The sequence below is a fragment of the Apostichopus japonicus genome, chromosome 20 (assembly GCF_037975245.1).
Source record: "Apostichopus japonicus isolate 1M-3 chromosome 20, ASM3797524v1, whole genome shotgun sequence".
NCBI classification, from domain to species: domain Eukaryota; kingdom Metazoa; phylum Echinodermata; class Holothuroidea; order Aspidochirotida; family Stichopodidae; genus Apostichopus; species Apostichopus japonicus.
Window position 1 is genome coordinate 31597782 of NC_092580.1, and position 14441 is coordinate 31612222.

At 36.3% G+C, this 14441-nt stretch overlaps 1 protein-coding gene across 1 annotated transcript in view; it reads right to left on the reverse strand.

Moving 5' to 3' along the window:
- LOC139961581 (sodium- and chloride-dependent GABA transporter 1-like) overlaps positions 1–14441 on the reverse strand; it is a 60053-nt gene that overhangs the window by 21507 nt on the left and 24105 nt on the right. Inside the window, exons 2-3 of the mRNA XM_071960887.1 lie at positions 13386–13517; positions 1726–1933 (exon numbers count right to left, since the gene is read on the reverse strand). Coding sequence (XP_071816988.1) covers positions 1726–1933; positions 13386–13517 — 340 coding nt within the window. The remainder of the gene's footprint in view (positions 1–1725; positions 1934–13385; positions 13518–14441) is intronic.

The window sequence follows — 14441 nt, forward strand, 5'->3', positions numbered from 1 at the left end:
CCACTTTCTTTTCTATGTTGACAGAGATCTGATAAATGGAAGAGACTTAACATAAAAATTGTTCAATTTACTTAACTATTCCAATATTCTTCATCAAACAGTATCCTTATTACTGCCATCTCATGTGAATCACTTAAATATACAACAAAGTCACACCATGATAACCCTGAGATTGCTAATTGTCCTTGGACCTGATCGTAATACCCATGAGGATGATTTTTCATGAGGGAATACATGTTGTTGCCATACACCGCACTTGGTTTGTTTACATTGTATATACCCACTATAGGTCACGTGACGCCGGTCGCCGATTGTGTCTATTGGAATGATAGTCTGGAGATCCGATTCGTATACTCTTTAAGTGCATGCTTCACTTTTCATATCGTTAATAAATTTTGAAGGTCATTAATGCGAAGTTGGTGTTAAGTGATATTTGCATTGAAATCCATGTTTACGTGACGTCACAACCCTTTTGATATAAATCAAACTTGCGATATACATATATAAGCCTACAGAGTGTGTGATCAATTGATCAATCACTTTATCGAGAGAATTAAACTAAATTCAAAACTGTCAGGAATTCATCATTCAGATAACAACTAGGAAGTCGATTATACCTGTCATCAGAATGAAAAGTGCGATATATTCAATTTACATATATATTATTTGTAATTCCAGAAAATTGTTAAATTTAATTTGACACAATCTCAAGAGTTTCATTTTTTTCAGATTTGGAACTTTTCAGTTTAACCAGTCATGTCAATTTCAATCGAGTATTTGATTTTTCCACCTTTTTAAAACAATGTGAAATATTTTATTACATTTGTACTTCAAATGGAACCCATCTATAGTTCTGTCTTCCGGTATTTAAGTAGTTTTAATACTTTTTCTGTCTGTTTTAATCTATGAATCCGCTATAACAAATCGGTCTGTAAGAGAACGCACTGTCCATTTTTATCATGTTAACGTCGATATATACAATAAGTGACCATCATTCATCATACAGTCTGTTGTATAAACATAGATACAACGTTGTATCAATCTTAGCATATCTGAAAGCTTTTCCGGTCTCAAGAGAGCATCCACAAGTTGTAAGAGTACTTTATTCACTTATTCATATACATTAGAATGCAGAAAAGTCTCGTAATCGGTTAATGTAATTTATGTTCATGGTTCCACGGAGATTTTAACTTTTGACTGATGAGCTCCGCGGTCTGACGAAAATAGTGAAATGCTTCATTTTCCTTCCGGTTAAGTTTCGATATTGGTCATGCGGATCTGCACACTGAGTATTGTGCCAATTCCAATTATGCCTAGTGGAAGGTGGGTACTCTGTGCAGGGAGGTAGAGTCGCGTCTGTTTCCTATGGTTAATATTTTCAATGTCAGCGTTGTAGCAAGAGATGGCGTAAAATATGCAAAAGTGATAGGCAGGGTTCTACGTATTGTATTGCGCATGCGCTCTACAATTTAGCGTTAACCAGTCGTCCGGATGTACCTGCATACATGACCGGACACCATAGACGTGTCGCTTCACTGACCGTTCTATACCGTATGTTATAGATAGCACAGTTAGAAGTATGTCTACCAGCTTTATGTTAGGCTGCCCTCTATTCGAATTCGATACAACGAAATCAAGAAATCAATGTTAGAAACTAGCCTGGTGACTCTATCGCATGCAATACGAACAAGAAAATTCTTAGAGTAACATGTTTGTTTTACATACTTCCAGAAATCCTCACTTGGTGATAGACTTGTGTTGTCGTTGAGTGTGTAGTTACTGGAGCATCGGTCTGAATTCCATTCGTGATCACAATGGACCCAGGGCAGTTCCGTAGTAAACGACTTGAATAAGTATAGCAGAGCCCATGCTACCACAACGATGTACCACGTGTTTAACCAGAAGGACATAACAACAGCAGCGTATCCCACACCTGTTCAATAGAGATGAGAGAATGAGGGAAAAAATACAAAAACAAAATACTAAAAATGTAACAATCTGTCATGAATTTGTTAATTGAGATTATATATATATTGTGATGTCAAAGATTATGTAGAAAGTCTTGGTCAAACTTTACCAGCTGACGTCACACATTCTAAAAGTACTAAAAGAGATTGTATAGTCTTTAACTGTGATGTACTTTCAATTGATTTCGTTCTATTTTTATGATTTCGACGAACTGGGTAAATTTCGTAACTTTTCATAGCATAATTAGCCATATTTCCTAAACATGATGTGTAACCTACGATGAAAACATATACCATTTACATCCGACTCATGTATACGGGGAAAAAAATAATCACAGAACCACCACCTTAGTTTCATGAATATTGGAAGATTATTTAATCAAATTGGAAGATAATTTTATCACAGAACCACCACCTTAGTTTCACGTATATGGGAAGATAATTTTATCACAGAACCACCACCTTAATTTCATTTATATGGGAAGATAAGTTTATCACAGAACCACCACCTTAGTTTCATGTCTATGGGAAGATAAGTTTATCACAGAACCACCACCTTAGTTTCATTTGGGAAGATAAGTTTATCACAGAATCACCACCTTAGTTTCATGTATATGGGAAGATAAGTTTATCACAGAACCACCGCCTTAGTTTCATGTATATAGGAAGCTAAGTTTATCACAGAACCACCACCTTAGTTTCATGTCTATGGGAAGATAAGTTTATCACAGAACCACCACCTTAGTTTCATTTATATGGGAAGATAAGTTTATCACAGAACCACCGCCTTAGTTTCATTTGGGAAGATAAGTTTATCACAGAATCACCACCTTAGTTTCATTTATATGGGAAGATAAGTTTATCACAGAACCACCGCCTTAGTTTCATTTGGGAAGATAAGTTTATCACAGAATCACCACCTTAGTTTCATTTGGGAAGATAAGTTTATCACAGAATCACCACCTTAGTTTCATGTATATGGGAAGATAAGTTTATCACAGAACCACCGCCTTAGTTTCATTTGGGAAGATAAGTTTATCACAGAACCACCACCTTAGTTTCATGTATATGGGAAGATAAATTACCACAGAACCACCACCTTAGTTTCATGAATATTGGAAGATTATTTAATCAAATTGGAAGATAATTTTATCACAGAACCACCACCTTAGTTTCACGTATATGGGAAGATAATTTTATCACAGAACCACCACCTTAATTTCATTTATATGGGAAGATAAGTTTATCACAGAACCACCGCCTTAGTTTCATGTATATAGGAAGCTAAGTTTATCACAGAACCACCACCTTAGTTTCATGTCTATGGGAAGATAAGTTTATCACAGAACCACCACCTTAGTTTCATTTGGGAAGATAAGTTTATCACAGAATCACCACCTTAGTTTCATGTATATGGGAAGATAAGTTTATCACAGAACCACCGCCTTAGTTTCATGTCTATGGGAAGATAAGTTTATCACAGAACCACCACCTTAGTTTCATGTATATGGGAAGATAAGTTTATCACAGAACCACCACCTTAGTTTCATTTATATGGGAAGATAAGTTTATCACAGAACCACCGCCTTAGTTTCATTTGGGAAGATAAGTTTATCACAGAATCACCACCTTAGTTTCATGTATATGGGAAGATAAGTTTATCACAGAACCACCACCTTAGTTCATGTATATAGGAAGCTAAGTTTATCACAGAACCACCACCTTAATTTCACGTACATGGGAAGATAGGTTTATCACAGAACCACCGCCTTAGTTTCATTTATATGGGAAGATAAGTTTATCACAGAACCACCGCCTTAGTTTCATGTATATAGGAAGCTAAGTTTATCACAGAACCACCACCTTAGTTTCATGTCTATGGGAAGATAAGTTTATCACAGAACCACCACCTTAGTTTCATTTGGGAAGATAAGTTTATCACAGAATCACCACCTTAGTTTCATGTATATGGGAAGATAAGTTTATCACAGAACCACCGCCTTAGTTTCATGTATATAGGAAGCTAAGTTTATCACAGAACCACCACCTTAGTTTCATGTCTATGGGAAGATAAGTTTATCACAGAACCACCACCTTAGTTTCATTTATATGGGAAGATAAGTTTATCACAGAACCACCGCCTTAGTTTCATTTGGGAAGATAAGTTTATCACAGAATCACCACCTTAGTTTCATTTATATGGGAAGATAAGTTTATCACAGAACCACCGCCTTAGTTTCATTTGGGAAGATAAGTTTATCACAGAATCACCACCTTAGTTTCATGTATATGGGAAGATAAGTTTATCACAGAACCACCACCTTAGTTCATGTATATAGGAAGCTAAGTTTATCACAGAACCACCACCTTAATTTCACGTACATGGGAAGATAGGTTTATCACAGAATCACCACCTTAGTTTCATGTATGTGGGAAGATAAGTTTATCACAGAACCACCGCCTTAGTTTCATGTATATGGGAAGATAAATTATCACAGAACCACCACCTTAATTTCACGTACATGGGAAGATAGGTTTATCACAGAACCACCGCCTTAGTTTCATTTATATGGGAAGATATGTACTTTCAGTGGGCGTTCTCTAATATTGGAAAGCATGGCAAGTTTGTACCTATGATAATGAGCAGTCCTTTACACTACTTAAACAGGACCTCACCATCTTCCGTCTAAACACAATGGCCCACTCAACTGAACCTACATATACGTATATACACACACAAAAAAAAACGCTACGAACGAGTCCTGGCCAGTCCATTGCCAATACCAATTCACATTCAACGATCTCGCTAAGTTTTATTGTTGATAAGCCATGCGGGATTTCTGTTGGGTAGAATTTCATAAAAGAGCCCGTTATGCCCAAAGAATGATCTTGTTTTCATAGTCGTTGTATTAATCTTAACCTGAGGTCCTGGCGAATCGCTCTCATGGAATGTTATACATGAATGTGTGAAAAGACGGCGAGAGTAACAAAGGTACACATTTATCTCTAAAGAACATAAATGTTTATAATCTCCTTAAGCGGTTAAGTGGTATGAATCGTACGTTTTGCCCCCCGTGCAAATTTTAGGCTAAATGAGCCTGGAAATAACGCTTAAGCCCTTAAGTATAATGCATTTCGTGAATTGATAGCAAATATTCGCATGGTTGTATTACTCTTCAGAGTTGTATACTACTCTTTGAAAGGAGGAAAAATCAAACGGTTAATGTAGTACTATAGAAGTTGGGACGTAGCCCGGGAGCAGGGAGCAGGGGGAAGGGTGGCGTGCCTCCCAAACATTGCGCAAACTCTCAATTTCAAACTGATTACATTTTATAACATACGCACGCAAAGCTATGTACACTGGCGACTGTTAATAAGGAGAAGGAGAAGGAGAAGGGGAAGGAGAAGGAGGAGGAGAAGGAGAAGGAGAAGGAGAAGGAGAAGGAGAAGGAGAAGGAGAAGGAGAAGGAGAAGGAGGAGGAGAAGGAGAAGGAGAAGGAGAAGGAGAAGGAGAAGGAGAAGGAGAAGGAGAAGGAGAAGGAGAAGGAGAAGGAGAAGGAGAAGGAGAAGGAGAAGGAGAAGGAGAAGGAGAAGGAGAAGGAGAAGGAGAAGGAGAAGGAGAAGGAGAAGGAGAAGGAGAAGGAGAAGGAGAAGGAGAAGGAGAAGGAGAAGGAGAAGGAGAAGGAGAAGGAGAAGGAGAAGGAGAAGGAGAAGGAGAAGGAGAAGGAGAAGGAGAAGGAGAAGGAGAAGGAGAAGGAGAAGGAGGAGGTAGTTGGAGCACAGCTCACTGCATTTCCAATGTTTGACCGACAGATCGATATAATTGCTTGAGTACTACACTTAACACTTAACCACACTTAACTACACTTAACCCCTCCCCACGCCCAAACCCACCACCCGCCCCCAAAAGGAAGAAAGAAATGAGTCGGATATTAAGGACAACTTCGGCTATGGCCTGTTATTGCATTGCCATGAAGTTTCTTTTACCAAGGACGATTGCATTTAGCCTGGGGCAAAAATGTTGGAGTTATATTAAAAAATGCAGCTTTTTTGCTGAATGAAGGTCACGTCTATTATAGAGGGATTGCCCGTAGTCTTGTACTCGCCTGGTATGGCTAGTCTTTCCATATCCTCTATGTGTTGGTTGTTATCACTGTGCTACACTGAACCAAACCATAACGATTCATGCCGGGCTCACAAAGTTGGCACAGTTTTGTAATGTTGTTTATCAGATGTGTATATAGTGAGTACTCGTATGGCTGCCGGGAAGTGAGGTTCATACGCATCTATTGGCCTCTACTCGTTATGCTTTTCCTTTATTCAACGCGTAGGGCAATCAACCAATATGATCCGTGGAAAATCGGACACTACCCCCATTTTAATTAATTAGCTGTAGAAATAACTGGGCGTTTCATTGCGCGCATAGAGCTAGAATAAAATGCTCTAAAATCATGTGGAGTCAAGCCCGAAGAGGGCGGCAGCCCCAACCCACTCGTAATGGATCCAGTGAGAAATGCATCTGTTTCAATGGAGCACATGTTCCCATAACCCACAGACTTGCAATAAGTTCCATCTGTGCGCAGTCCGTGCACGAAACGACCGTCATGTACCCTTTCTGGGGACTATATCTCCACGTCAGGGTCTTCATACTGTTAACCTTATGTGAAGTCTGACCAGAAAGTACAGTTATGACAAATAGCTACTTGTCCCCTATTGAATGTAATGTGCCTCTGTTCATACCTACCACAGGAAGTACGTGCGTTTAGACTCTCGCATATGCATAGACGTAAACACCGGTGAGGTTTGTCTGAAGGTTACCATGACGACGGTCAATAATTACATAATTTGATCATTTCTTTGACCGTACTTCAACGTCGCAATAATAATGATAATAATAATTATAATAATAATAATAGACTGATTCGTACGTCGATGCAGTTGACTACACCAGTTTGACTGCATCATAAAACACGCGCGTGTATTAAAATTGAATACACACATAATCACTATACAGGAGATACAAATAATTCAATCCACATTGTAACATTTAATATATACCGAACCTTCTTGGGAATCTAAACTTACAAGCAAGTGCTTACTTTATATATACATGCAGGCTCAATATGACAGTCCTCTTATTCCCCCCACCCTTCCCCACCTGACGGGGTGTTTATGTATCTGTCGAGGCCCCTTCAACTATATAATTCCTCTAATATTCTTTACATTTTGTTATGTAAACGACGTCTCACTGTTTCATATACATCGGGGGATACACAAACTGCCTGCCGTATTCGCTTTAATAACACGAATCATGATAAAAAAAAAATGGGTGATATAACGTATAGACGACTGAGTCGAAGATTCTGTTCCCTCAATTCGGATGCCCTTAAGGATAGCTTAATCTAGCTATAACTTAACACACATGGGGAGTTTAGTCTGAAGGGAACTAAACCTATAGGGTAACTTCGGGGAAAAGGTAAAGAAAGAGTGATTTCGTCGGCGACAATGATGAGATATGTCATAATATTAAGGAAGGTGAAAAGGTCTGAAAAGAACAAATGAGTGAAGGAACCTCAACTCGTCCCCATGGGTCCAGATGGCGGGAGCTTAATGTAAGAATCTAAAGGACCCTAGATGCACAGGCCAGAAAAAAAAATCGTTAGACATATATAATTATATACATTATAAATGGAAGAACCATTCGGCTGACGTCACCAGACGAGGGTATTTCGAACCACACATAGTATAGCCACTCGACGTTTTTTTTTTTCTTTTTAATGTTTTTATTTCTTTCAAGTAACAAGCTTTGTCGCTGCGGGCTAAAAATTCTTTCCAACAGATTTCAAAACCATATGAGTCAGACATTCACTGGGGGCAAAAAGCTGTTATTCTTTGCATAAATTTGGAATTGTCGACCCGCCACCCATATCGCGAGCTAGAGTGATCCCCGCATACACATTTTTGGAAGACTGCACGAACACATTTCCAGGTTTCCAGGTTTACGTGAAACATATAGTTCACCTGTCTATCATGCTGTACATGCAAAATGATACATCTCATACTTAAAAATCCATCTTGCATGGTTCCATACTAATGCAATTAGAACAATTTAATTTAATGGTTTCATAAAATGAAAGTGCGCATGCTCAGCTACAGTCGAGGATCATGTCTTGCTTAGGTTTAACCTTAGTCATCATCATATCGTGAATGTCTTCTATACTAAAATATGATACACACAATTAAAAAAATATATATATTACAGATTTATAATCTATTGGAAAGCTGTTCTAAGACACAAGGGAAATTCAAGATACAAATATATTTATGCATAAACAGGTGACCATTGTTATCGGCTAACAATGCTGAATTTGACAACAAGTTTATTTATGTGCATACAACACGCAGACAAATGCTTCTGGAGAAACATATTAGGCCTATATACGCCATGTGTTATATCGCTGAACTTGTTTCTATACTAGTGATATTAGGATGATGTTTATAGAATGACAATTAAAGGAGACGGTTTGTGAGACGGGAAGGGAGTGTTTTTCACCCTATTGTCTTAAAGTTTAAGGCTTATTCACTTATCACTTTAACGTAGTTCCCAATATCGTGCTCATTGTTCATTTATGTTGGACACACAGGACTCAGACAATGAATAAAAGGGTCACCAATTTGAACTAAGGCATATTTTTTTCACCACGCTATCACCTCATATTGTTGATGTTTACGTGGCATATCTTACGTATAAAACTCTCAAGTGAGGTTGGGGGAGGACGGGGGGGGGGGTGAAAGGGAGATGGATCGCAAACTTGTGGAGTCCCCGTTCTCGCTCAAGCCAAGGACCGCCACTGTGGGTAACATTATTCAGTTTCTTAAAGAATGCTGCGTTAAGCGGCTAGAAGATGTACGACAATAAATTGATGCATGATATGTGAAGCTTTCACCTATACCAAGGTTACCTACATCTTATACCCCTTCCCATCTCCACCAGCACTGTCTGGTATAGTAAGTAGCTTCGCAGATGTGACCATTATGGGTAGGACTACTACAGCTAGTGTACAATATCAACGAAATAGCAAATACATCATATAAGATTTATTGTGTAGGCAACACCGTTATTATCCAAAAGGCCATAGTAGTTTTTGCACATTCAGCAACCGTAAAGCGCATTGAACAACTTTTGCTGGAGTCTGCGCTATATAAGACTAGTTATTATTATTATTTGTATTAATACTACTAGCATAGATAGTAAAAAGATATATGCTTTCTCTTTAGAGCAAAAATAATATTTGTGTATAGAAAGATTTTCTGAAGAAATATTGGGCACACTGAAACCCTAAGTTTAGTTAAGCAATTAATAACTAGACTGGAGGTCGGAATGTTATGACCTTATTGCTAAAAGTCATCCAATAATTAAATTGTATTGGTAGAAAGAAAACAAAGAGTCTCGCAGAAACTTAAATCATCACGGAACACCCAAAATAGTCTGTATGTCATAGTTTACTCGAAACGGAGTTTCAAACCAACTATATACAAAAAAAAATATGCTTGCCTATGCGTAGGGGAGAATTGGGTTTGTCTTCATAATTTAATGAGAATGCATTGCAAGGTTAATTGGAGTATCATTGAAGAAGAAAAAAGGTATTTTATGATAATTAATCAACTAAGCATGACGTCATACATGCGCCATGTACCGTATTCTTCGAGACCGTTTAATGCATCATTTGAAATAGTTGTGTAAAAAGTCTCTTTTCATTGTTTTACTTTTTATAAGTAATAAATAGTGTCACTTGTTTATTAATCATTTTTGCTTTATCATTGCGAAGAGATAAAAGTAATTTATGTGATGCGAAAGAATGTATTTCACTATTTCGTGAGATATTTGGGAAAAAAATAAGAATTATCATGGAAAATATTGGGAGAATAAGCTTTCTCGTTCTTTTCTTTAATTCCCCGACGATATACGACTTACTCGTCACATGTCTACCTTGTGAAGTTTACGGCTGCTCTTGGATCTGTTGTTGATACAATATGCAGAGCGAAAAGCCTCTCTTTATTGGAACTGAATATTCAGAACAGTGTCAAGAATCAGTGGAACGAAAAATTGCGGTGTTACACGTCTCATATCTGACGGTGCAAGCACAAAATATCGATATATTATTATCCTAAGGGGAGCTTGCTGGCAGATGGTTAGATCATGGCTAGAACTGGAAGATTGTACGCTCTTAATTATTAAGAATTCAATTTGAGGATAATAGAATCTGTAACATGTTGCAGTAAAGTTTCAGACATTTTGTTTCTTTCTTTTAAAGTTTATCTCAAAAGCTATATGATTCATTATAGAAATTAATAACCCTATTCCACTTTCTACATCTCCAGCAGCCTGTCCGCCCTCCGCCCCTCATCTCTGCCCTCCGCCCCTAATCTCGTTCCTCTGCCCCCAAATAATTAGTGGCTTGTTCAGGACGACTGTTTAAGAAGCATTGCTTCCCGTTGAAGTAAACGCTACATCGGTCGGTTAATTAACATAATCCGTTGATCTATGCCTGCTCAAATTTGGATAGGTCTGCAGGGTAAAGCTGTCCATTAAAGTTGTGACACCTTAAAACTGAAGGGTTTGACTTTTCATTAGATTAATGAGCTTAAGTCTTTATCGGGGTTCGGAACGGAAGAGAAAACATCATAATTATAGTGATCATGTACTTGCTTTGTTTAACACAACCAATTGTTTTTAAGATAATTATAAGGTTTCAGGTTTCATGGATTGAGGTACACGTATGACTTGTCTCAGCTCTCAGCTAGCAGCTTGTTATTCTAATTAAAGACTCAGAAGGGCCCGTTGTTACGCAATACTTTTATATGGAACATCGTCGAAAGATAAAGCGGAATTTTATAACCTTGTAACGCTGTATTGATTGATTGGAAAAAAGAAATTTTAGCTAATATATAAGGTTTAATGGACGTTTGGGACATGTAGATGATTTCTCATGATTTTATGACATCGGTACACCATTTCCTAACATTGATATTCAGAATTAACTTCAAATGCCATCACACATATACGACACGTTTTCCTGACGTCATCACAAGCTTGTCTAAAAGTGGTATCTTAAAAATAGCTACATTAAAAAAAAAGCTAGATTAATTTACATAGGCCTATATACTTCTCAACTTGGAACCTCAGAGACCTTTAGTTCATCTAATGAAGATGACACAGTTTGTTCTTGACGTTTTGTAGTACGTGTATTGTCCTATTTTACTCTGACATTAAGAGTATACTCTATATTCACTTTATTTGGAAGGTTTATACAATATTATGTTAGAGCACGTTTCTTTGATACAATCACCTCATGCGGCGTGACACATCAATCTAGCTTAAAGATCTAATTTCATTATGGTAGTCACAAACAACCAAAGACTGAACGCCGGTCCTGAAATTACATCAAACCCGAAAAAAATCGAGTTTTATAGCTAAGAGAAAAAGAAAAAAGAGACAGACAAAATTCTATTCAATTGCATATATGGGGGGTTTGAGTTGGAAAGAACCTGGCCAATTACAGAATGGTTAATAAAATTAGAGGTTATTTAATGGAGACAGACATATACAGATCCAGAGATACGCATAAAGTATGCATAGAGTACGTTGATGTTGTGTGATTACATATTAATTGTATGCAATTAAAAATGACAACCGTTTTAAAGAAACAGATATATGGTTGAGATAGTTGTAATGTTATGCTCTTCGCTATACACACACACACACACACATATATATATATATATATAAATAGATATATATATATATATATATATATATATATATATAAATATATATATATGTATATATATGTATATATATATATATATATATTATATATATATATATATATATTAATATATATATATCGAACTGTGTCGTTTTCTTTATTGCGTTAGCGTCACATCGATATGACCATGCCAATGCGTATCATTGCACCCGTTACATACAGAAAACACAGTTACACTGTAAATGTTAAAGTTTTGTACCAAAGTGAAAACTGGATTGTGCTATAAATCGGTAGCATGTGATATTATATATTACAGTAAGAACTGAGGATAAGCCTATGTGTAATCCCAACCAATCCAGTTGTAGGAGATTTGTTGGGATTACACATATCCTCAGTTCTTACTGTAATCCTAAATAGCACATGCTACCGATTTGTCAGCACGATCCAGTTTTTACACATGTGGTACAAAACTTTAAGATTTACAGTACAGAAATTACTGTAAACTCTGTGTGAATCGGCTGATTCTTAAGAAATTCACGCTTCTTTGATAAAGATAAACAAAAAATTTCGGTGGCAGACTGTAAAAGTATACGAGAAAATTATTCCACCTTATTATTGAATAAAGAGCAGATCTCAAGATATCAATATATCTTGTTTCTATAAATCTATAGATATGTTTTACTTTACGAGATTAACACTCCATGACAGATATTTTTTACTTTAATTTACTATATGATGTCGTTTTGGATCTGTCTTTGAAATCTGACACATTCAGAATTGTAAATAGAAATTTAAAGTTTGCAATGTTCTATTTATTTAGTATTTCAACAATATGTAACTTTTTTTGAAGTAATATTTCCTTCATTGGATAATAATATTGATTTGTACATTGTAAAGTAAGACAAACAAGTGTCTTTTTCTAAGTTCAATTACTATAACGACTGATAACTCTGATAACACTGATGTTGCAAGATGCAATATAAACTTCTACGAAATTTGACACAATCTATATGAACGGACACCAATTCCCTAACACATCTTTCGCAACGTTAATTTTACAGTAAGACCAAAAAAACACACACAAGTGTACATATCTTATTAAATCGATGTATAGGCTTCAGTGACATGTTTCCGTCACTCAAAATATGAAATATTATACACTATAAACTTAATTATACACCAATTTTAAAACAACGTGGAAGAGAAGAACCTTAGAGATAAATAAATTAGAGACAAACTGATAAATTTTATCGAAGGGGGAAGACAAAATTGAACGCTGATAACCTTTTTATGGAGTCAAGAATTTGCTTTTGAGAAAAAAAAATCTTAAAGCGGTTGTTTTCATTTGGTTAGTAAGTTTACTAAAGCTATATTACCCAAAATTGCATTTGATCTCAAACTAAGAAACCTTCATAATTTTCCGAAACATTTTTTTTTATGTTTAATTCGTTTCTCCACATTTCATCGTGGGACACACTGCATGTTGTAAACGCCCATGAATGTTCATTGCAAATGGGGAAACATTTATAATTTTCGAATGCTTTAGTTCTACCCTTGTAACGAAACTTAAACACTAAATTTGAGGACATTTTAATGCTGTAATGCACTAAACTTGACTCAAGTAGACTGATTTTAAGAGCAAACTTACCTTTAAAGAGAGGACATATTTTCCATATTCCTAGGCCACCGAGACTCAGCATTTGACCGATTGAAGTTTCCATGAAGAAAGACGGGATACCAGCACAGACTAGTGTTAGAACATATGGAACCAAGAAAGCACCTAAAATAGAAAGGAAAAAAATGGTTATCATCACCAGCATCATGAACAAACAAATATTAGATTGGATAATTTCAATCCGTTCACTTATGCGCGAAACTATCTGTTATTTGAGCGCAAGTCAACATGGATTGAATGATGAAAAACAGATGTATCTTACATTGTTTTAGTATATCAACCTATATATCAAATATTAGATTGAATAATTTCAATCCGTTCACGTATGGAAAACATGCGCGAAACTATCTCTGTTATTAGGGCGGAGGCAAACATGGATTGAATGATAAAAAAACAGATGTATCCTACATTGTTTTATATATAGCAAATATTAGATTGAAAATATAATTTTAATCCATGGACTTGTAGAAACATGCGCGAAACTGTCTCTTCTTCTTGGAATACAATCGAACATGGACTGCATGACACAAAACAGCATGTACAATATTTATTGAACATCAGCATCGTATATTGAATATTAGATTGAATAATTTTAATCCATGCACTTTCAGAAGCATGATCGAAACTTTCACTTTACCGGAATACACAATCGAACATGGATTAAAATGGTACACAAAAGTTATCCCATTTTTTAAACATTGTCAATATATGTTGAATATTAGATTGAATAATTCCAATCTATTCACTTTTAGAAACATGCGTGAAACTATCTGTTATCGGAAGGCACGTCATGATCTTATGTCGAGTATTAGATTGAAACATTTCAATCCATACACTTTTAAAAGTCATGCGCGAAACTGTCCCTTATTGTAACGTAGATTGAATGATACAAGATAGATGTATCCTATTTTAACATTATGCATAAAATCGTGACATTTTGAGTTTGTTATGTGCTGAACGTTGACATGTTGGCCTGCCTAACTTATTAGAGTAGACAGTTTATATATCCATAATAGCTCCTGCGTTTCA